We start from the raw sequence: 21,892 nt of genomic DNA, 5'->3' as shown, positions 1-21,892 counted from the left end.
CAGCAAGCCCTGACAGATCACTGCTTACATCGGACACCTCCAGGCTTAGAATACCACAATAACAGAGAGAGGGGGTAAAGCTAAAGCTTATTTAGCTGTTAGCATCTGCCCTCCAGTCATGGACGTAGAACATACACTTATCTGGTTGATATTAAAAAATACCTGACAAGGATGATTTTTAAAGCCGAATATTATTACACTTTCTCCTACCAGGATGAAGTGCACACATACCTCCTCACTGGGCTTGTTCCACAGATTTGCAACTAAGTTGTGAGAGCCTTCTGATCTGCAAAACGTTACCACTAAAAAGTGACCTAAAGCCTCAGATACATCCGGACAGAATGGAGCTGTCTTTCTGAATGCTTTTATCTGCAATTTCTATTATATGTTGCCAGTAACTTTATATACTTGTACCACACAACCAACTGGTGTCAAGCCTGTCAATATGAACATTATATAAACCATTTAATGGAACAAGCACCCCGTGAACTGTCATTTAACCTTGTAGGCTGCTTCAAATCACATAAAAGCTCTCATTCTTTTAAAAGACTGAAGTCTCTCAGCTAATTCTATGTCCTATTAAGAGTCTTTGAGAGCTGCCAGTCAACCTGTCAGTCACACAGGAGAACTGAACCCATCACAAAGCCATCATTGACATTCCAGCCAGTGAGAAGGAAATCACAGATAAAGGAGTGAGCTGATCCACCGGCCACTGTCTTTCTGAACTAATCTGGAACATTAATCTGTTGGCTGCTACACAGGAGAAACAACAACTTTTCTTTAAGTCTTAGCTACTCAAATGTCTCTGTTTCCAACTTCATCCAGGTCATTATAAATAAATCAAACTCGCACTGAAACAATTCAAAGAAATGCAATACTTTGTACTAATTCATCAACAGAAAACCACTTCCAAATCGAGCTCAGGCTTCCTTCTATAAGTGCTCTACAAACACATTTACAGAGAACACACGCACACACATACTTGCTAAGTGGACACACTGTGATTCCATTATCAGTATTTGGTTAGCGTTTGGCCAGGGAAGAGGAAATAACAGCGTTCTCTAACACACACGTTAGCGCACGTGAACGTACACACTCGGGCACACACATTGTCCCCTTATCACCATGGCCACAGTTAAAAGAAGGAAGGGAAACAAGAGACATTCTCCGGCTTTGAAAGGTCGGCCTCTCTAAATAGAGATGGTTATTAAACCACCATTGACCACAATAACAGGTCTCCACCTGTGGCTGGGCTGTGAAAATGGAGAACAGGTGCACAAGCAATCCTATTTTAAAATGATCAGTATATGAACTAGATACAGTTGCTGTCTTTACATTACAGCTCAATTGTTTAAATTACCTGTATTTGATCCAAACTGGGTCATATTCATCATTCAAATCATAGAAATTAGAACCCTGAAATGAGATCTGGTGTATGAACATGTAAGTGTTTGAATGATGAAACGTGTTCTCTTAATACGACTTAATGTGTGAATGACCCAATTTAACATGATTTTGAGGGCTGTCCAATTTAGAAATTGCACTCATGGCGTCACTTATTTCAATTTTTATTATTTCTTTCAACCGTGTGGGCTTAACTAGTTTCTCCCCCTCCCACAGTGATCTCCAGCTCAAACACAGGTCTGCCACATTCCACACAGGGTGAGAGGGAACTTGGCATTCCCCCTGGCAGTGAGACCACACACACACACACACACACGCACACACACACACGCACACACGTATAGAAAACATCAACACAAACGTAGTAGGAACAAACCGCGCCGCTTGGCTCTTGAGGCCAGGGTGTGTGGTGCACCAGGGTAACAGTATCACATTATTCAGGCTGGTTCTTGGCAAAGCGCCCGCGCCATGAGAGACCACGAGTTTGTGCAGCCCTGCAGTTATACTGAGCCACGGGCACAGCGGTGTAACCATGGAAATGGCCGAGGTTATGAAGAGGGTGAAACGGAGATGGGATGAAGGTGGAAGATTGAATTTGCACAGGCCACTTGGAGGAGGAGTGTCTTCGAGAGAGAGAGAGATAGTTGAGCACCACAAACGCACAGATACGCCTGCCTCCAACCTACAAAGTGGGATTGTGGGTAAAAGCAAACAGATTATCTCACACAAACCCTCAGGTGCTTTCTAAATAATCCATTTCTCTTTTTCAGCCATTCCACCCTCCTCCCACTCTCTCGCTCTCTGTCTTCCTCAGGATCATCACTATTGTTCCCTTCACGCTACCTGTTGACTGAAGTCTCCTTTCAAGGCCAACAAATCAGGCGGGGTTGAGGCACCTGTGTAAACCGCCCAGCCAATGACAGGTGTCCCTCAGAGGCAGAAGGCTGAACAATAAAAGAGGAACACCCAGGCGTCTCTCCTCCTCCCTGTTCCTTTTCATGTGGAGCCAGACTCCTTCCTTAACTAGCTCTCTGCCCTTTCCCTTGACAAAAGCACCGCACTATTATGTCTGCTGGTTTGTTTATTCCGTCATTAAAAGACAGGAGGTTGCGGTCGCGATGCTGTTCTTGTACAAACAGGTCGCGCTTGTCGTGAACTGGAATGAAAGGCGTGCAAGGTCCATTTAATCTCTGCACAAGCAGCATAGGGATTTGTTGTAAACATAGACGCAGACGATGGCACCTGATTTTTGTATCATCATCCAACACAGATTGTCATATGATGCGACTTAACCTGCCAGTAGGCAAGAGTTTCCGCAATATTTCAGCCAATTGTGAAGCTAGAATGGGAGGCCCTTGTGATCGTTAGCTCCTCATTTGTGCTCATGTGATGACCCTAAAGTCTGACCCATCGGTGGAGAGGTCAGGTATGATGGAGATTAGTGACGGGCCACTGTGTTGTGTCAACATGACACAGAAAGAGGCCTGTTCGGAGAAGGCTTTCCTCTCTGGGATCCACTGATTAGACACAACCTGGTGCAGGTCACATACTAATGCAAATTTACAGCAGATTGTGGCTAAATATGCTTCTTTATTACTTATAATGTGCATCTCCCCAGCTGGAGCTCCCACTGCAATCTCTTCTTTCAGGTCAAGATTAGAGGAAGCTCTTATTCGCTTTTCATGGTCCACTAAGCTGAGGTGTTCAGTGTCTGCTACGAATGAGAGCGGCAGGTATTTCTCACATGAACCGAGGGCAGGAGGGAGGAAGAGAAAGGAGAGAGGAGATGGGGACGGTTTGAGGCAGCTCAGGTGAGTCTGTTTTTATTACTCATGCTCAGGGCTTTCCCCTGCTTTTGAGCTTTTGAAAGATGCCACATCCTCCTATTGGCTGGAGCATGAACAATGCTCTACAGCAAGAATTATTACTGAGGTGTTATAATAGCGGAGGCTTAATGCTGCTTATTATACAACTGCTTACTCATTTAGCAGGCTTTCATGTTGCTTGTGAGGTAATGTTTGTATAGCCTTTTGCATCGGGCAAGTATGATTAATATTGCAGAATAGTAGAATATTACATCTTAGCTTAGTGGCTCAAAGGTTCCAGTTTACATTGTATTTTAGAGATAATCAGCCGGCATAAACAAGAGTTACAACCACATTAAATAGATTATCTATGCAGGATGAGGAATTCCCTTTAAGTGGTGATTACTGGGAAGAGCGGAGGTTTCCCTCAAAGACACTCTGGCAACACTCTAGAGGAGGCGGGTGGAGAGAAGGAAAGTGTGAGACACCTGCTACATAATCGAGTGTTAATTCAAAATCTGAAAAGATGTCGAGAGGGCAGTGGTTTTAATTGGTCGAGAGAAGGAAAAGACAGCGTACTGGTCGTGAGAAAAAAAGAGAGCTGAGGGATTCTTTAAAAGTGAAGCCACTGCTTACAGGATGTGGCAGCAAAGGTCCAAAGGCCAGAGCTGGAGGCTTTAGGCCCTGGAGTAATTACTGTTCTCCTCAGACCACAAGGGCCTGGAGCTCGGCATGGCGTTCAGATAAAGCAACCACTGGTTCTAAATTATATGTCGTCAAAACTCATGAATTCACCTCTTCATACCTGAACTTGAGCTGAATGTATACGATAGCTGAATGAGACAGGTTGATGAGGTGTGCCGACAAGAAATGAGACCTCAAACGTGAAAACAAAGCGGAGCAAAAGTTCACGTGGACGCCACAAAGGACGCACCGCCGCACAATGGACATGGTGTCAAAAGAAAGCTACAATCGACGGCTGCAGTAAAGATGCCGGTGCTAACTGCTAAGCCATTTAGATTTGGGTCTAAAAAAAAGTGCATTCCTAAAATGCACTGCATTCCTCTGCTTACAATACATTAGTCCTGCTGCTGTAGTCATGTTTTGGATTAGCCTACTTTCTTGCATTAGCAATGGGGCAGAAAAAGAGCACCGAGATATTTTGCTCAAACCAAGCTTTTAGGTGCAGCGGGATTGCCTTTTAAACTACTCGAGTGCTGCACATCCAACCTGCTTTCGAGGGCTGCAGTAAGAGCCGAGTGAAACCATCTCAGAATTTGTGCATGAATGCCATTTCGGTCCAGAGCTAATATTTGATGGATTGTTGTGAACTGGAGATTTGATGAACTATCACAGATTCTTATTGAGCAAGATTATTTGAATCAAAATGCGAGGCTAGTTGGGTTACAACCAATAGAAAGCCATGTGGATGAGAGCGGGGAGAGGGAACCAAAGCAATTACGTTTTTGGGAGATGAGCTGGAAATGATATCAGGGTTTGTAGAGCACAGTGGGGTGATAACTCACTATGAGTGACTCCTGCCACATAAAACATAGTTATTTGATCCACAGTGAATATAAGCTTTGATGTCACTTTGGAAGCCAAGTCAGTGGCTACAAACAATCCTTCTCCTGCACATTTTGAAAACCTTCACATAGTTTGAATAAAGTGAGTACATTGTTTTGGGGAACAAATACATATTAGCAAACTTTTAAGTTGAAATTTGATGTGATTTTAGTCATCGGTTGCCGGGTGAAGTGGAAAAGTGTGTGAGAGAAGTGGGGGCTGTATTGTATGGACAGCAATAATGGGTGGCACGTGATAGCTGTTGAAGTGAGTAAGGTGGCAGGATTCCTAGAGTACTTACTGGACATGTTAGCATACACACATACACACACACACACACACACACTGTACACTGTTTTTGGGGGGTGGGGGTGTCAGCTGAGGGGGCTTAATAACATGAGGTTTGGTCCCCTGGATTTAACCCCAGCATTGGTTTTGCTCTTTGACTTCACACTAAAGAGTATCCTCCCCTTCTCCCCAGGATATTAACCCAGCATGTGTTTCACACGTTGCCTTCAAACATCAGACTGATCAAACGACAGCTAATGAAATTGGGAAGAGTGTGGCGGAAAAGGAGGAGAACCTAATAGAGAAAAACAGCATGATAGAGGAAGAGTAAACTGACAATTGGGGAAATTTGAGGGCATGCTTATACTTAAAGCAATATTGACAGGTGTTTCTTTGAGCCAATGGGGGTGAAATTTCACAGCAGGTTGTGGAGATCCACAGTGGTTAAACCATGTGCATTAACATGGGCCATCTTGTACATTAAGGTTCTGCATTCACTCTCACCCTTGTCAGTCCATCAGCAGGGACAGCTATGACAAACACACCTAATTTGTTGAAATATTGCGGTGTGTAATCTGGAGGCAGAAGATGGAGTGCATGCTAACATGTTTATCAATTTTTTACATCACCACGTGGGCTTGCTGTATGATGTGTATCAATATCCTCAGGCGACAGTCTCCTGAATTTGAATGGCCAAGTTGCGACCATATCCCCCTTCCTTCTCTCAGAAGACAGGGATCGGAGCCCGAGCAGCTGAAGTCATTAAACTGGAGACACAAACACAAACACTGTGCCTGCCCGATGGCTTATCTTTCTAACACCTACACACACACACACACACACACACAACACACACATATACACATACACCAAACTTCAATATGCTGAACGTGATCAACAATCTTCCACACCCAGCAGCCCCCGGCTTTCATGAACACAGCTGATTTATTTGCTCACACTTTGACGTAGGAGTCCAACAGCAGCCGTCTCCCAGGCTTATAATGTATGTGTAATATGGCCAATGGGTCTTAAAAGAATGAAACGACTATAAAGACTAACAATAAATAAACACCAGACAGAGGAGGCAACAAGGGCTTCAGCCTGGAAGATTTACTGATGTATGATTATTACAAATGGGTGAACAATTAATGGATAAAACGACATTAGGTGTTTTAGTAAGGTGTTGGGCAACCATGAACCCCAAACTAGACAAAACCATTTGTTATCTTGATGCTGGTTCCACCAGTGCAATTGGTCATAGCATATCATTAACATAGTTCTCACCAAACCATTTGGTGAATCCTCATTCCTTACCCAGCTGTTTCTTTTACAGTAAGCAGCAACAGAATTAGATACAGGTAAAAAAAAAGGGAAACCCCTTGTGAGACTGATGCAGTGACACAGAATAAATCCAGATTATTTTCAATGCAACAATGTTCATTATCTTACCTTAGAAGTACATTAAATGTTTTGTTACATTCTTGATTTTTTTTGTTGCAGTATCTATAATGGCAACTATGGTATGGTTTACGGCAAAGCGTTGATCTCCTGCATGAAAGTTGTCAGTGGTTCAAGCCTACATTACATCCAGACTTCAACACCCTTACTTTGCTACACACAGCATTGGACTTAAATAGTCAATATGGACATAACTTGAAAACTGATTGAATAGAGAGAACTGGAGGGATTTCACCAACTAAGTCAAACATATCAGGCGTGACTCATGCTCTAGAGGAGCACTTGAACACAACATGCTCCTCTTGCTCCTCCTTGCTTGTGCAGCAGAGAAACAGATGCACACAGAACGGTTTGGCTTTAAATCAAGAGAAGCTTCGGCTAATAAGTCATGTAAGCAAAAAGGCAGCGGTTGATATTTCAGGATATCGGCGTCAGCTTACTTCTTCAGACAATGGGAGGACGTCCCCCTGTGGGTGTGTTGTCTAAGCTCCTCCTGAGGGGGTACTGAACATCTGCCGGGCTGAGAGATGGCCTCACTGTTGGAAAGAGGCCGCTAAGTCTACCCTAGGGAGCCCCGAGAAACTGGTCCCACCCAAGCCCTCTCACGACCTCTGTTAGCACGTGCCTTTCCTTATGACCCCTGGGGGTCAAAGGGCACTAGGCGAGAGGACGCTTTTACTCTGAGTCTCTGAACCTGTGTGTTTCTTATCATTGCTCGCATGGGCTGTGGGGGTGATGGGTGAAAGAGTGATGGGCACAGAGGTTTCGAGAACAGCCTCCCTGATGTTTGGATGCATGTCCGGACGCCCACAGAGACACACATAAAAAGTGTGTGACAGAAAGAAAGACACAGGGACAGAGAGAGCCAGAGGAAGAGGGATCTGTCATTTTAATGGTCACTTTTATGGCTTGGGAGAGTTGGGTGGCAGCCAGACGGCCTCATCACTGACCTCAATCTGGCAGACACCAGACAGATGCATGAGTGTGTGAGCTTTATTGTCACAAAGTGAACGACAGATGTATCTTTCATCAGTCGTCCTCACCACAGAGGATTGGATTTAAGTGATCGTTGGGTGGGGCAGTGGTAGCCTAAGGCTTAGAGAAGACAGCTTGAGGCAGAAAGGTCATAGAGGAAGGTCTCCTTTCACTTGTTTTCTCTGCTGTTGTGCAGGTCATTTATAGTAAATTATACATTTAGAGTTGGAGACGGCTGTGCTCTTTGAGGGAGCTCTCAAATAACTTGATTCTGCTGGAAACCTAATACCCTCTCAATAAAAGCACAAGTGCACCAATCTTCGATTGATAACAACAAAATAGGTACTTTGATACCCGTGAGCCTCCGCTGCCATCGCTACGGAGAAGATGGCAGTGTGAGAAGCGCAAATTGAAACAGGAGCAAATTATTTGGAATGCTTCATCGATGCAATTAGCAGCAATATATTTAGCCAAAGTTTCAGAATTCATCCCAAATTGACCCAGAGTCTAAAAGTGAACCCATTATCACTGCAGAATGATCTCATGGTTTCTATAACACCTACTTTTTTACAGGCCTTACCTTCTGTGAGCAATGTTTCCTGACTTGTGTATCTGTACACATTGTTACCTTTGACTTGCAAATGACAACAGAAAGACGAGGAATGCTGAAATGTGATAGCTATGATGATTTAGAATCGTTCACCCTACGATTCCTAATTGAGTTATTAATTAAAGTTACATCTTTTTTATATTAAGTAATTCTGAATTAACATTGACAAAATGATTGTGACTTTTACCTCCACAAACCCACACTCTATTCTTTCATTACACCCTGGCTGCCCAGGCATCAATGCCAATAGCCTCCCTCCTCCGTCACTTAGTGTAATGATGTTTAATGCAATAACAGAAGGCAGCACATATCTATCAAGGTTGGAGCATGTGCTGTGAGAAAAGAGAGGTTTTTCTTTTGAGGAAAAAAAAACAGGTAGAAGTGGGTGGGCACTGAGAGGCTGAGCTTTTGGGGGAATTAACAAGCTTATCGGGGGGCTGTTCTGTGAAAACAAGCAATAGAACAACTCCTAAGGAGCGGAGGGAGGGGAAGGTCGTCTGCAGCATGTCCAATGGGACTTAGCAGGGAGAGATCCCCTTCCATCTACGACACACCCAGACAGATCTGCAGGAATGAGCGGACTGGATGTGAAAGCTTACCTTGACCTATTCATTCTGAGTTTCACAGTTTGTTTTTGTAGCTACCAAGTAACTGGTCTCCTTGGGCAAAACTCGTCTCGCCTGTTGAATGTCCAGTCTCGATTTGTAAAACATCTGCTGCTCCACATAAACCTTTAGCTGTGCTATGACCGCACTATAATTAACGATTATTTTGATAAATCTCTCCATTGTTTGTTTTTAAATTATACGCCCATTGCCCTCACAGAGCCTGGTGTGTGATGTCATTACGTCTTTAGTCTGGCAACCAAAACCCCCAAACCATCCTATTCAAGTTTAAATACTGTGATATAGACTTGCTAGCCAACTATTGAATGGATTTCCAATTCGGTCGACACATTCATGTTCCCCTGAGGATGAATTGTGATAACTTTGGTGATCCCGACTTTTGTATGACCGCGTACGTCCATGCTAACATGCTTAACTAAATTGTGACCAGAAAACATTATACTTTCTAAACATCAGCGTGTCACGGTGAACATGTTAGCATGCTGAGGTTAGCATTTAGCTCAAAGGCCGTCTGTGGAGAAGTATGAATCTCTAATGAACCAAAATGTACTTGTATCACAATTCAAATGATAGTTCAATGACAACTCACCAGAAATTCTCCCAACCAACAGCCAACAGCCCAGGGCCATGACAACGTTATAGTGTAATTAAACAGGACGGAGAGCCATTATTAGATTTATCGAGATAAATCGAAAAATCTATTCTTTCATACATATTTTTAACCTTTAGCAAAGACTCATTTTTTATGCTGCTAATGGAACAAATGCGGTCTACGTTTCTTTAGGCTTAAACATGGAAAGAAACAAGTGAAAATCTCTCTTCGGGGGCCCTCCCCCCCTTACCTGAGCTAGCCAGAGGGGCCAGTAAGCAACAGATTAGCAGTGCTTTGGGGAGCGGGCTGCTGTACCGTGCTGTAATGCAGACTGTCAGTCCAACACAGTTGGGGGGCTACACAATGCTTCCTTGTTCAGACTGGCCCTTCTATGCCCCACCTCTCTACCTCTCCATCTCTCTTGCTCTCTCTCTACCTCTCCATCTCTCCCTGCTGTCGCTCTCTATCTCCCTCTTTGCCTCTAGGGGTTTAATCAAAGCAGACAACTAATGGTCTTCAACATGTTTCCCCCCTTCTAACAAAGCATGAGGTGAAGAGGGAAAAGAGGATTGAGGGACGCAGGAAAAAAGGATGAAAAGGAAGCCAGATCAAGGCGGACATGTTGACTCCTAAACCAAACATAAATCAGCTCCCAGGAAACAGAGAGAAACTCAGAAGAAGAAAAAAGGAGACAGAGGGGAGAGGAGGAGGGGCATCAAAGCATGGTTGACATTCTCTCAGATGCAGGAGCAGAAAAGGTGTGTGTGCTGGTTTTGACTGTGTGTGTGTCATGGGGCTAAGTGGGGAGGACATGTGCACACCCAGCAGTCTCTTTCTCGTCACTTGTTTCAGTTTCATCCTTTGAAAAGGGTTGGTGCAACCCTGTGTGTTTGCAGCAGCAGGTTTCACAACCTATCTGAGTTCCAACGTCTCCGTAAAATAAGGTCTGTGCTCAAAGTGTGACAAATGAGACTGCATTCTTAATTAACCCCACAATTAATGCCAAAACAGAGGTGTGAGGACAGCTCGCTAAACTGCAGCTGCATGCAACAGCGCCGTGGTGTCACTCAAGAATCTCCCTCACACGTTTCACGGTGTTTTCTTCGGGGCTTCTTACACCTCCCCCCGAGAGGGCAAGAGAGGGCAAGTGCAAACACACACCTGCGATGTCTACAAATACAACTTTGCAGTGAAATGCTTTAGGAATTAGACCCCTCCTCTCTCCCCAATAACAGTTATTACTAGAAATGTGGGTGGTTTCAGGGATTGACAGAAATGTATTCTAAATAATGTTTATCATATTAAGGGCTGATGATAAGACACACAGCCGTGTTCAGCTGGTAGTTAGAATTCATCCACAGCCGACGTCGGTCATTTTAATTTTATTTTGGGAGTTTTCCCCCCCAAGAATGTGGTGGGAGACAGACGCTGTTTGAAAAGATGACACCTACTCTCACTCAGATTATAGGGATTGTTCACAGCCTAAACCCTCAGCCAACACACTGATAACACAGCATCACAGTATAGTATATTACTATGGGTGAGACCCTTAAGGATGCTTCACACATGTTGTTTGGTTTATTTCATTTAGAGAAGAAAAATAAACGATAAATTGTTGACTTTTTGTTCCAGAGCACTTTTTTTTACAAATGAACCGAGTGAACATCCAGTTACTGGCATCAGCACTTTGAACACACATCGCACATTCAAAGAGTTTATATAAGATAAAACTGACTACAAGACGTATTACACCGCCACTTGGACACGTTAGGAAGAAATAACAAAAAGATACACAGAAACTGAATGAAAAAAAAACATCTTGGAGGCCTATTATAATATTAAATGGTAAACGACTGCATTCATGTAGCCCTTTTCTTCTTTCTTGTGTTAGCGACCACTCAAAGCTCTTTACAACACAAGCCGGCCTTCACACGCTCTCTTCTGAGCGGGTAGTCACCATCTTGACTAAGTATCACTCATCAGAGTCAGAGTAGGACCCACAAGCACTTTAGCTTTGTTTATACTCGTGCTTAGCTATGTAGCACAAGCTTCTGCTGATGGAGTTTAAACTGCAATATTCTCAGAAATCACTAATAACTCAGCTTCCCGCCTGTGTATTGACTTCTTTTCAGACCAATGTTTTCAGGCAGTCTTGGAGCAGTTGTTTGGTCCTAATCACTTTCACAGCGGCCCAAACGAGCCAAACTAAACAGGTAACTACCTGTTTAGTTTGGCTCGTTTGGGACAATAGTTATAGAATATAATTGTGCCATAAACTTTCTACCATCTTATCTTTTTTATATTGAGAAGTAACACACATTAAAAGTAGCAGAAAGAACAGGACGTCATCCCAATGGAAGCTCTGGGACTGCAACAGAATAACTTGTTATTGATAGAAAACACACTGTAAATGTTCAAAGACTTCGACTGATTGGAAACAGTTATGTGTTAAGTTGTTTTCGTGGTCCCAGGGCATAATTGACATACTTAATTTTGTGCAATATTAGCCCAACAGCAGCCACACCATTAATTAGGCGTTACCTCAGTCAGGATGTGCTGTCTTCCCACACGCATCTTGGCAATGAGACAAAAAGCGTGTTTTGATCGCTGCGCGTTAATACGGCTTATGTGCCGAGACTTGACTCAGTTGACACAAAGCTCGCTTTTAAGGCTTAAGTTTCAACACATTTTCGCATTAATCTTGTCAACACTTTTGTATTCAAAGCTTTGTCCTGAATTATCTTCAGCCCATTGTTGGTGTCGTCAAAAATAAAATAAGAAAATCCATTTGAAAAAGTTCACCAACTCACATTTTACTCAGTGCTCCGGGAGCAGGGGGGGGGGGTTGTTTCCTGTTGTAAACACACATCTCTCATCATCAACACCACATTGTTGCTTGATGTGTGTGTGTTTGTTTATGTACTTATTGTACCCAGGGGGAGGAACTAACACAGTCTTTCATCACTATCATGCTGTGCCAGACTTCCGTTTTAAATTACACAAAAGCACGCGCCCCCAGTATAGCCCACTGTGCCATAAATGCATTCAACATCCAGAAGTTATCGACATCACATGCACCCAAAAGCTCCTTCGCAAGAGACATCTTGTCCGTACCAAACGGCTGGATATGATGTTTCAAACGTTAACAATAATTTCTCAGCATTCTAGATGTAAACTTTTCTATAATGTCAAGCTGGACAAACTTCAGCCGGTTGGTTTCTGAAAGCTGGTTCTCTTTTAGAGACAAAATTGATAAACTCATCTCACACTAACACAGATCCTGTTGAATCTCATATTGTATGTCCTTCCTCTTTATTTGTTAATTTAATGTCCGTCTCTGATGAGTCTTAACTGTTATCTATAACTTGTGTCACTTAAATACTATAAAAAACAACACCTACATGGATTTGAGAAGAGATTTGAAAGGATTTAGATTTGATAAGCGGATTCGAAACTCCCATTCAGATTTGAACAAACGTTTTGAAACCCAGACAGAATCCTTCTGCGACGGTTCTCCTGTCTATAAAACAAATTGGTGGATTTAACAAATCAAAAAGTTTATAGTTCAAACCGCAAAGAAGTCTGACGCACCACACATGTGGTTTCAGTGTGATTCAGTGTGCATCAAAACAATACATGCTATAAAGAATTCCCTCCCTCATTGACGCCCAACAACTCTGTGTTGTGATACCGTCATGCAATGAATCAAAATATCTTGACACTTCACTCCTTGGGGAAGTCGCTCACAGTCTACTCTTTGAATAGCAGCAGCTCCCCCTCTCTATTCAGCCGGAGAGAAAAGCAGCCTTATGCCAGGCCCTCGCCTCGCCGCCTGCCTCCACCGCAGTAGACAAAACAAGTGGGAGGCAGGATTTGTTTGGACAGAGCTCACCTGGCGCACACAAACACAGAAACAGTGATCAGGCAAGCCCTGGGGAGGAGTCGAGGCAGCGAAGTGGAGGTGGTGGGGAGAGGAGGCAAGGGAGCCGCTGAGAGCGTGAGTGGGGGGAAGGGAAGGGGCTGGGAGAGGAGAGCATGGGGTTCAGTGTGCTACCCTTTATTCAAGACCACTCAAAAGTCAGAGTGGATTAAGATGTGAGGGGCCTCCGGTAGTGCTCAGTAATATGGACTAGGACATAGGGTACAAGCATAGGATTTGTGTGTCGGTTGGCTGCCGTGTCAGGCAGCTTGGAGTGCTTGCCCATAGTAAAGCAATCAGCTGATCCATCTCCCATGAAAGATCGAGGTCCCCAGTCTCTTTACTGGAGGTCGGCTGATTATCGGTTTGGCCGATTAATATGCACCGATGGGATATTATAGATATTGCTATCGACAGAACTGAGGTCCGATAGTCAGCGCAGGCCCCACCAGTGACGGAGGGACGTACATTACCACTTCACATAGCGGCTCCGTTAACAGAATGAGGGCTATACTTTTGCTTAAAATATCAGTGTGTGTGTGATTCTCCACTCTATGAAAGAACCTTTAACGCATCATTCTGGGGGTTAGGGTTAGAACAAGCTGACATGTGGTATTCATGTCATATCTGACCCATTTTGAGTTTATTTCTCCACACAAATGTTATCTCTTAAAATATGAATAATGTCATAATTCTTTTCAAATGGTTAATTAATCATTTGGTATATTAAAAAAAATCGTTTCAGCTGTAATTGTTTGATAAATACTTTTTCTCCAGTGGCTCAGACCAAAGACTAATTATGTGAATTAAAATCAAATGCTGTTTCTTGAGAAGCTGTTGAACTGCCCTCTATGAGAAATAGATTCTGAAGAAAATTAAAAATATCAATGTGATAAAAAAAAAGATTGATCCCAAAAAACCTTACAGCTCCAATTTGAAGTTATCTAAACATCTGCATTTAAATTCATGACCTAAAAAAAATGTGTTCTTTCCAGCTTTCCCGACAGTGGTCAACATGTGTGATGAGGTCCGACAAGAGGGAACAAAGAGCAAGATGGATGATGACTCCCCCTAACCACACACTCACCGTTACTATGGGTTGACCTCAGTTGACCCCTTGGCCCCTCAACAGCCTCACATCCCATTGACAGGGTTTAAATGGGGTTTGGCCTCGAGGGTTTAATGAAAGAGAAGAAAAGTTGCTGCACTGTAACCCTTTAGCAGCGTCATATATTTTGTCTGGTAACAAACAACTGGGTCTAAAACGCTTTTCGGTTAATAGAGACAGACAATACATCTTTGTTTTGTATATAACGAAAGGCCCAGTTGTAGCAAATGCTAGATTCATGTTATTGTTTTGCCATTTTTTGCAAAACCGTCCAGCATTCATCAGCTATGTGTTGACAAAGATGATAATCTGTTTTCTGCCAGTAGGAGACAGAAAAGCAGCAATAACGGCCAGTGCTATAGTCCTCACTCAGATACAAGATATTGAGAACAAATTAAATCTATAGTGACAAACAGTAACACATTGACTGTAAGGCTGCAACTACCGATTATTTTCATTATCATTTCATCATTAATAATCTGCAGATCATAAAGTAAAAAATACCCATCACATCCATCACCCTAAAGACCAATCTCAAGTCTTCAAATTACTTTCATTATCCAACCAACACAACAACCCTGTTCTATTTATTACTTAAGACAAACAGATCCTCACAACTGAGATGCTGGCACTTTTACTCATAAAACTATGTTAACGATTGATAGATTATCAAAAATATTAGCAGGTTCTCTTTCTGCCGACTACCTCTAAATTAGCTCCTTTTAGCTCTGTTTTAGTGTTACAACATGTAAGACACCATCCAGTGCTTGTGGTGCATTGTGGTCCGTATTCGCCTTACAGTCTATACGTCTATGGCGGTCCTTTCTGGTGATGGATGGTTTGCTGCAGTAAAGAACAGTTACATAACAAACTTGTCACACGAGTAAACCTGAGAAAGTGGATACACGTGTAGAGGAGGAGACGATAACGCAGTGTAATATAGATTCTATGACTTCTTGGTTCAAAAAAACAAAATCAACAAAAACATCAACGGCAAAGAATCAATGACTTGTTAAACATAATTAGCGTGCTTGCTGAGTTAGCCCAGGGGCTCTTAAGTGTTGCTTGGCTCACTCCACTCCTGTAATTACCCGTTCAGCCAGCTGTATAATAGAAAATGATAACAGGGGGGAGAGACAAAATCAAAACACCCACCAACATACAGTGGTTTGTTTCCATGATGAAATATGAAACTGCTTTTACTCCAGTTGTCAACAAGCGATGCAAATACAACACACAGAGAGGCAGGAACTACAAATATGATGTGCATTCCTTTGGAAATCAACAGTTGGCTCCGCCGGGTGATTGTCATCACCGCTCCGACCACATGACCGAGAGGAGGTCTGAGAGACAGAAGTTAGATCTCCCACTTCTGTCAGCCGGGCAGCACCTGTCAATCACAACACCCCTCTCAGTCTCCAGGGAGACTCCGCTGGTCAAGAATGTGAGGACTGAAGGATTTCTTTGTCCCTGAGGTATTCTTACTCCTCGTTCTCATTTCATTCCCTGGGCATGCTCGGGCCGCATTTCTCTACAAGCACGTTGCTCAGAGTTCCTGATGAGCAAACCAAATTACATCTGGGGACTCAACACCCTTCGAAAACCGATCTTAGGTCCACGCAAAGCAAAGGAAGATCCCAAAATGACAGTGGTGTCTCCTCCTCATCCCCCTTTGGAGCAAAGTTATCAATGAGCCACTTCCAGGACAAAAATAAATGTCACACCAAAGCTGAGACGTCAACAAATTAACTCCTGTCTATGACCTAGTACTTACTTAATCGTGCCTACGCCAGGTACATTGATAAACCTGCTCCAACCAGCGGAAATCTGGTTTCAGACGCACTAATAGTTTTCCCTTCTCACTTAATTAACCACCATTTAATCTACTCAATCGTGGTATTCATGACCAAACCAACAGCCACTGACATGCATGGTAATTACAGAAATGTGACCTTGTTAACAGCCTTCACTTCGCTGTGATCTCTAGCAGCTCATTAGGCCGCAACATTGGACGGACACACACACACACACACACACACACACACACACACACACACACACACACACACACACACACACACACACACACACAGAGGGCATGTTACATACATCTGCTCTTTAGCACCTTTTCCCCACAGTGTTAGTCTGCTCGTTCCCAACCATTAGACCCATTAGAGGCCAATTAACACAGACACAAAGCTGCCTTTCCGTTTTATGGCACAGCAAACACAACCTGCAGGCTGGCCTTGGTCTCAGCAGAGCTCAATGGCCTTTAATGCAACACAGAAAATAACTCATTAGTTTAGCAATATGCTGCCTTTTCTTTGCAGGACACGAGAGCCTTCAGATTCCGTCACACCGGCTTGCACATAAACCTGAGGTAATTGGCAGGTCCCGGCACTGATATGATAGCATTGCCTTTACCTTTCAAACTGATTGTATACAAGGCATAACAAAACTGCTCTGACGTTTGCTTTCTTCTCAGAGCTGTAAATCCACAGCACTTGGTCTAGACAATAGTTCCCATCAAGTAACACATTAACCCATTTATCTCCGTTGCATCAATGGGATCTGTGGCAGATATACGCGGTGCTGATAAACCAGCCCTTAAGCCCGATAGCCAGGTGGCTTCACTAAAGGAGACACTGTTGTTTGAAGTGCCCCATGTGGGTCAGAATTGGCCAAAAGATAAGCACAACACGTCCAAGTTGTGTCCCACTCCGTTTGAGAAACGGCCCTTCGTGTGAGCATGCTGCAGCACGCCACGGGCACGGGTCGTCCCGGGAGCAGAAGTTCATGCGACACACTGAAAGCCCTGCTCGTGCTTGTTTTCAGGGTCCTGCTCAACCGTTTAAAGCATGCGTAATAACTCATCACAGTTATATTTCATCTCCTAGAGTGCTAATTGTTTACTTTTCTAGCGCAAAAAAAAAAAAAAAAAAAGGATGCAGCTTGAGTGCAGACAACACCACCTGGTCCTCTGAACAAACGGCACAGGAGCGCTGCTTCTTACAGTGTGGAAAACAAGTGTTGGACCACTTTAGTCTCCAGAACATGAAAACAACAACATCATTCCCCACCTGAAAAGTCTGAAGAGTCCTTGGTGAGATCGCCGAGGACGCTCAGGCACGTTATTCCCAACAGGAGCGCAGAACTGACGGCTGAGAGAGGGCCGTCTGAGAGGAACATCCTTGAAGCCTCAAAGTGTGTGAGTTTCTCCGTAGCACCAGAATATCCAGCAGCCGCATTGGGTTTCAGGTTCTGCGTCGCGTGCGGGAGATGTGCGGTCCCATGTCTCTAGTCCTCCCTCATCCTCCCACCACACCGCTGTGAGACTGAGTGGGTCGAGCAGTGCACTGCCCTCTGAGTGCAATTCTAACTGCGTGTTGTGGAGGCAGCCCACCTGGAGGACCGCCGCTCCCCTGCATGGTCTCAAAGACCCAGAGTTCCCTACCAGACACATGCCACCATCCAATAATATAACACTCTGAAAGGGGCCATTTTGCCACAAATGGCTATCCTATTTTTACTTATAATATTGTTTAGATGTTGTTGTTCATACGTTTGAGCTGTTGCGTATGCATGACTTTTCCTTGTAATAGAGTGTATATTTGATTTATATATATATAATATAATATCTATAGTATTTCGGTGCTACTTCCTATATTTGTAGTGCATTAGAAATATAATAGTGAGATGTCGTGTAACCGATGAAGCTGTTGCGCCATCTTCTGGACTATAGACTTTACTGCAGATAAGAACAAATCGCGTTTCATTGACTTTTCCCGACACGGCTTCCGTACAAGTCCTCATGCGACAACAGAAGGTCAGACATGGCAGCCTGTGCGAAAGGGCTCGACAAATGCATGTTTTCACTGAGGTTATTACGAAGCCCGCGGCTCCAAAATGAACGTAAGCTAACTGAAGAAGCTCCCTTTGCTCCGGCAGACTTCATGACTTCCTGTCAGGCTTTGAACATGTGTTGCACTTGTACGTTCACGAACTGTGAGCTAACGTTAGACTGCTAGCTAGCGACAGTTCGACATAATAACGACCACCACAACTGACATAATCCATTTGTGTCGTATGTTCTTGTTATTTCCAGGGTTCCTGTCGACGTCACTGGGTCGTCTTGCTCCGAAGGAGCCATCGAAGTTCACCCCTCCACCTAAACCTGTCGTCATAGATAAAACACAGACTGTGGCAGCTCAGCGAAAGTATGACGCTGCCTCAACCTCCCTCTTAATTAAACCTCCCTCTTAATTAAACCTCTCTCCCTCAGCACACATTACCTCTGCATACTGTAACGCATGCGTGTTAAAGGTTTGCTTTTCCCTCTCAGGTTTCTGAGCCCAGAGTTCATCCCTCCCAGACAGAGGACAGATCCTTTTAAATTTGTCATTGAGAGGAAAGATATGATTCGCAGGAGGAAAGTCCTCGACATCCCTGAATTCTATGCTGGTAAGAAACCTCTTTTAATAACTCAACAGACACAGGACCACTGTGAGGGGACAGGTGTAAGATTACCATCACCTTTGCGGTCTTCAAGATCTAAGACATGCAAAGGTCCTCAGGTCGAGACAATTTTCTCTGGTTTTAATTCCATATTTTGTAAATAACTATGCAAATATATATTGTGTTTGTAATTATGCAGTGTATTGCATACTTTTAAATGGTGTAAATATTTTTTGATTGTTTTCAGGGAGCATCCTTGCAGTGACCATGGCTGACCCTAATGCCAGTGGGAAAATTAACCGTTTTGTTGGTATCTGTATCCAGAGGGGTGGGAAGGGGCTGGGAGCCACATTTGTCCTGAGGAACATCATTGATAATCAAGGTGAGGTTTATTCATTTTCTGTCTAAGCATTTCGGTAAACAGGCTGTGGCATGTCTCATGACATGAAGGAATAGCTTGTTTTAAGCGAACCAAAATGCTGTTTGATGGTATTGTAAATGTTATATCATGGTCTCCCTGTCCCTCTATATTTGCCTATGTCCACATCTCTACCTTAGTGTTGGCCATTTATAACTTGGTTGAGGAAGAAGATAGGCTTGTTTATTAACTTTTTATATCCAGAGTTACTTAACATTTACAAGAAGTGAACCAGGTGTCCTTCAGCTAAAACACCTGTTTCTTCGCGTGTGTGTCTCAGGAGTGGAAATATGCTACGAGTTGTACAGCCCCCGTATCCAGAAGATTGACGTGCTGAAGCTTGAGAGGAGGCTGGATGACAACCTCATGTATCTGAGAGATGCTCTGACTGAGTACAGCACTGTGGACCCGGACATGAACCCTGTGCCCTTCTCCCTCACTGAAGAGGTGCCCGTCAACAAGGTGAGAGAGCTTTAAGATAAATGCTAATTCATAACAAAGGGCTGAATTAAAAGACGCTTCTCCAAAGATTGTTAACAGTATTCTTATTAATGCAGTTATGGTTTTTAGTATTTTAGATACAAATGTGCCTTCCGTGGGTGGTTTGATCTAAAAGAACTGCAGCAGTTTAGCATGTCTGTCTATTCACCAGATGAAGGTCAGGATGCGTCCAAAGCCATGGTCCAAACGCTGGGAACGACCCAAGTACAATGTCCAGGGCATTCGCTTTGACCTGGCTCTGACCCCAGAGAAGATGGAGCACGCCCAGAAGTGGGCACAGCCTTGGCGGGAGTACGACATGCTGAAGGAGTACGACACGGCCCAACTGGAGGAGCAGATCCTCAGCGAGGTCCAGCAGGCGATGAGCAAGTGAGAAAGATCCTCCTCAGATGGCTCAACGTAACCATCAACAGACTTTTTCAGGAGTGGGAAAAAAGACAGGAACGTGAGGTTTGCATGGATGTGGAACACTCTGTTGGATTAAGTTAAACCAGATGGATTACGACAGCCACACCAGTGCGTGTGTATACGGAGGAGCCGATATGGAAACTCGTGTTGTGATCTGAGGAGTCATGCCTTCTTCTTCTTCTTTTTGTTTTATCAGTCTGCTGGGCAGTAAATGCTTTTTCAATGTCACTGTCTTGTCACACCCATCAAGTGGTTTCTATAATAAAACCAATAAACCCTCCAAGCCTTTGAAGGACAGTTTGTTCCAAGAATCATAGGAGATTGTGTTTCTGTCTAATTGCTATGGAGTATTGACACTAGGTGGTGCTATCACTCTAAGAATGTTGCATTCATCAGCAGTTGCATAACCAAGCCTTTGTTGTGTTCTGTAGTGCTCTGAGGGAAAGCTGCCATGCTAAATAAACAGAATGTGTATTATTTCAGTTAAATAATGAGCTGCCTGATCGTAAAAGAAGCTTTACTGAGTAATCTGGTTGCAACCGAAAAACAAAAGTATTTCTACATTCACATGTTCCACATTTGAGGAGCTTCTGGGGTTAAACTAACAAAGATTTCCAAATGAATCTGTAAACCTGCTTCTTGGATGAGGCCGCGGTATCCTTCACTTTGAAAAAACAAAACAACAACAACCCTGGTATTCAGGGTCCTTACACCAAGGACACCCGGTAGTGATTTACTGTTGTGGATGGAAAATTGTGGTGTTGAGATGGTATGTTAGAGCGTCAGTTGGGTAGCATTAAAACACTTGGACTCCGTATGTTATGTCTGCTCTCTCTCTGTGTGTGTGTGTGTGTGTGTGTGTATAAACACGCCGAATGGGTCCCTGCACTCTAATTTCTCCATATTACAGGATGAGACGCAGAGAAAATGGTCTTTAATACAGGAGTAGCAGATGTTTACTGAGCTCATTATGGACCACACAGATTTCCTGCGTGGAGATACACAGGAATTATTCCTGCTACATTTAAGCTAATGGAATGGAAGAAATGCAGTTTAGAGCTTTTAACGTCACTACACAGCAATTCACTTTATTGGATAGAGTTAATGGTTCGCCCATTATTTTAACCAAATTTGCCAAATCTTTTGCACCTGTTGAACAACTGTGTCTCAGCCTCACTTCAGTACGTTTCGTCCTGTTTACTCTCCACCTAATTTACTCTCTGCCCAATCAGACCTGACCTGCAGCAGAGAAAACCAACTCCATCTGTGTACAGTAGACTGTCCTGCACATTGTCATTACACTGCCCACTGAACCAGCTGTCCCTTTCACCTTTTCATTTTTTTTTTTACTCTCAGTATTTCTGTTTGGGACTGATTGATGTTCTCATGTGGAGGCGGTAACCGTAATGTTTATCCTACAGCACAGTGCCGAGTCTCGTGGAGCATTCCACGGCGACACCACTGGACTGGTAAACCAGTTTAAACCACAAAGTTACTCAGTCTGAGTTGCTGCTTCAAGGAAACTTCCTGTGTGTGTGTGTGTGTGTGTGTGTGTGGTGGGGGGGTTGTGTGCTTCAGGGTAGTGATCTCAACTGTATGTGCCTCCCATGCCCTCAGGTTGACTTGCACCTGGAGTAAAGTTAAAGCCTCTTGGCTGGGAAAGGAGATCAAACGCCAACTCTCTCTCTCTCTCTCTCACACACACACACACAGCAACTTGCAGACAGACTATCATATCAGCCTTCACAGACAGACACCT

The 21,892-nt window shown here is 43.7% G+C and overlaps 2 protein-coding genes across 2 annotated transcripts in view; one reads left to right on the top strand and one right to left on the bottom strand.

The window, feature by feature from the left end:
- LOC117727863 (protein eva-1 homolog A) overlaps positions 1 to 17,540 on the bottom strand; it is a 69,450-nt gene extending 51,910 nt beyond the window's left edge. The window contains exon 1 of the mRNA XM_034528383.1: positions 17,432 to 17,540. Coding sequence (XP_034384274.1) covers positions 17,432 to 17,540 — 109 coding nt within the window. The remainder of the gene's footprint in view (positions 1 to 17,431) is intronic.
- A 611-nt stretch (positions 17,541 to 18,151) lies between these two features.
- Positions 18,152 to 20,413, top strand: mrpl19 (mitochondrial ribosomal protein L19). The gene is made up of 6 exons (XM_034527604.1): positions 18,152 to 18,263; positions 18,457 to 18,568; positions 18,694 to 18,812; positions 19,054 to 19,188; positions 19,505 to 19,686; positions 19,877 to 20,413. The coding sequence occupies exons 1-6, from the start codon at positions 18,185 to 18,187 to the stop codon at positions 20,096 to 20,098; spliced, it is 849 nt and encodes a 282-aa protein (XP_034383495.1). The 5' UTR covers positions 18,152 to 18,184; the 3' UTR covers positions 20,099 to 20,413.
- Positions 20,414 to 21,892: the final 1,479 nt, after the last annotated feature.

Source organism: Cyclopterus lumpus, chromosome 24 (assembly GCF_009769545.1).
Source record: "Cyclopterus lumpus isolate fCycLum1 chromosome 24, fCycLum1.pri, whole genome shotgun sequence".
Lineage (NCBI taxonomy): Eukaryota > Metazoa > Chordata > Actinopteri > Perciformes > Cyclopteridae > Cyclopterus > Cyclopterus lumpus.
Note: the sequence above shows the minus strand (reverse complement) of the source record. Positions and strands in the feature narration are given on the sequence as shown.

Bases quoted from the DNA above. Each gene is read 5' to 3' on its own strand.
- mrpl19 (XM_034527604.1), top strand. From the start codon at position 18,185: ATGGCAGCCTGTGCGAAAGGGCTCGACAAATGCATGTTTTCACTGAGG. The intron at 18,264-18,456 runs GTAAGCTAACTG...TGTTATTTCCAG, and splicing joins CCCGCGGCTCCAAAATGAAC to GGTTCCTGTCGACGTCACTG. The intron at 19,687-19,876 runs GTGAGAGAGCTT...TCTATTCACCAG, and splicing joins AAGAGGTGCCCGTCAACAAG to ATGAAGGTCAGGATGCGTCC.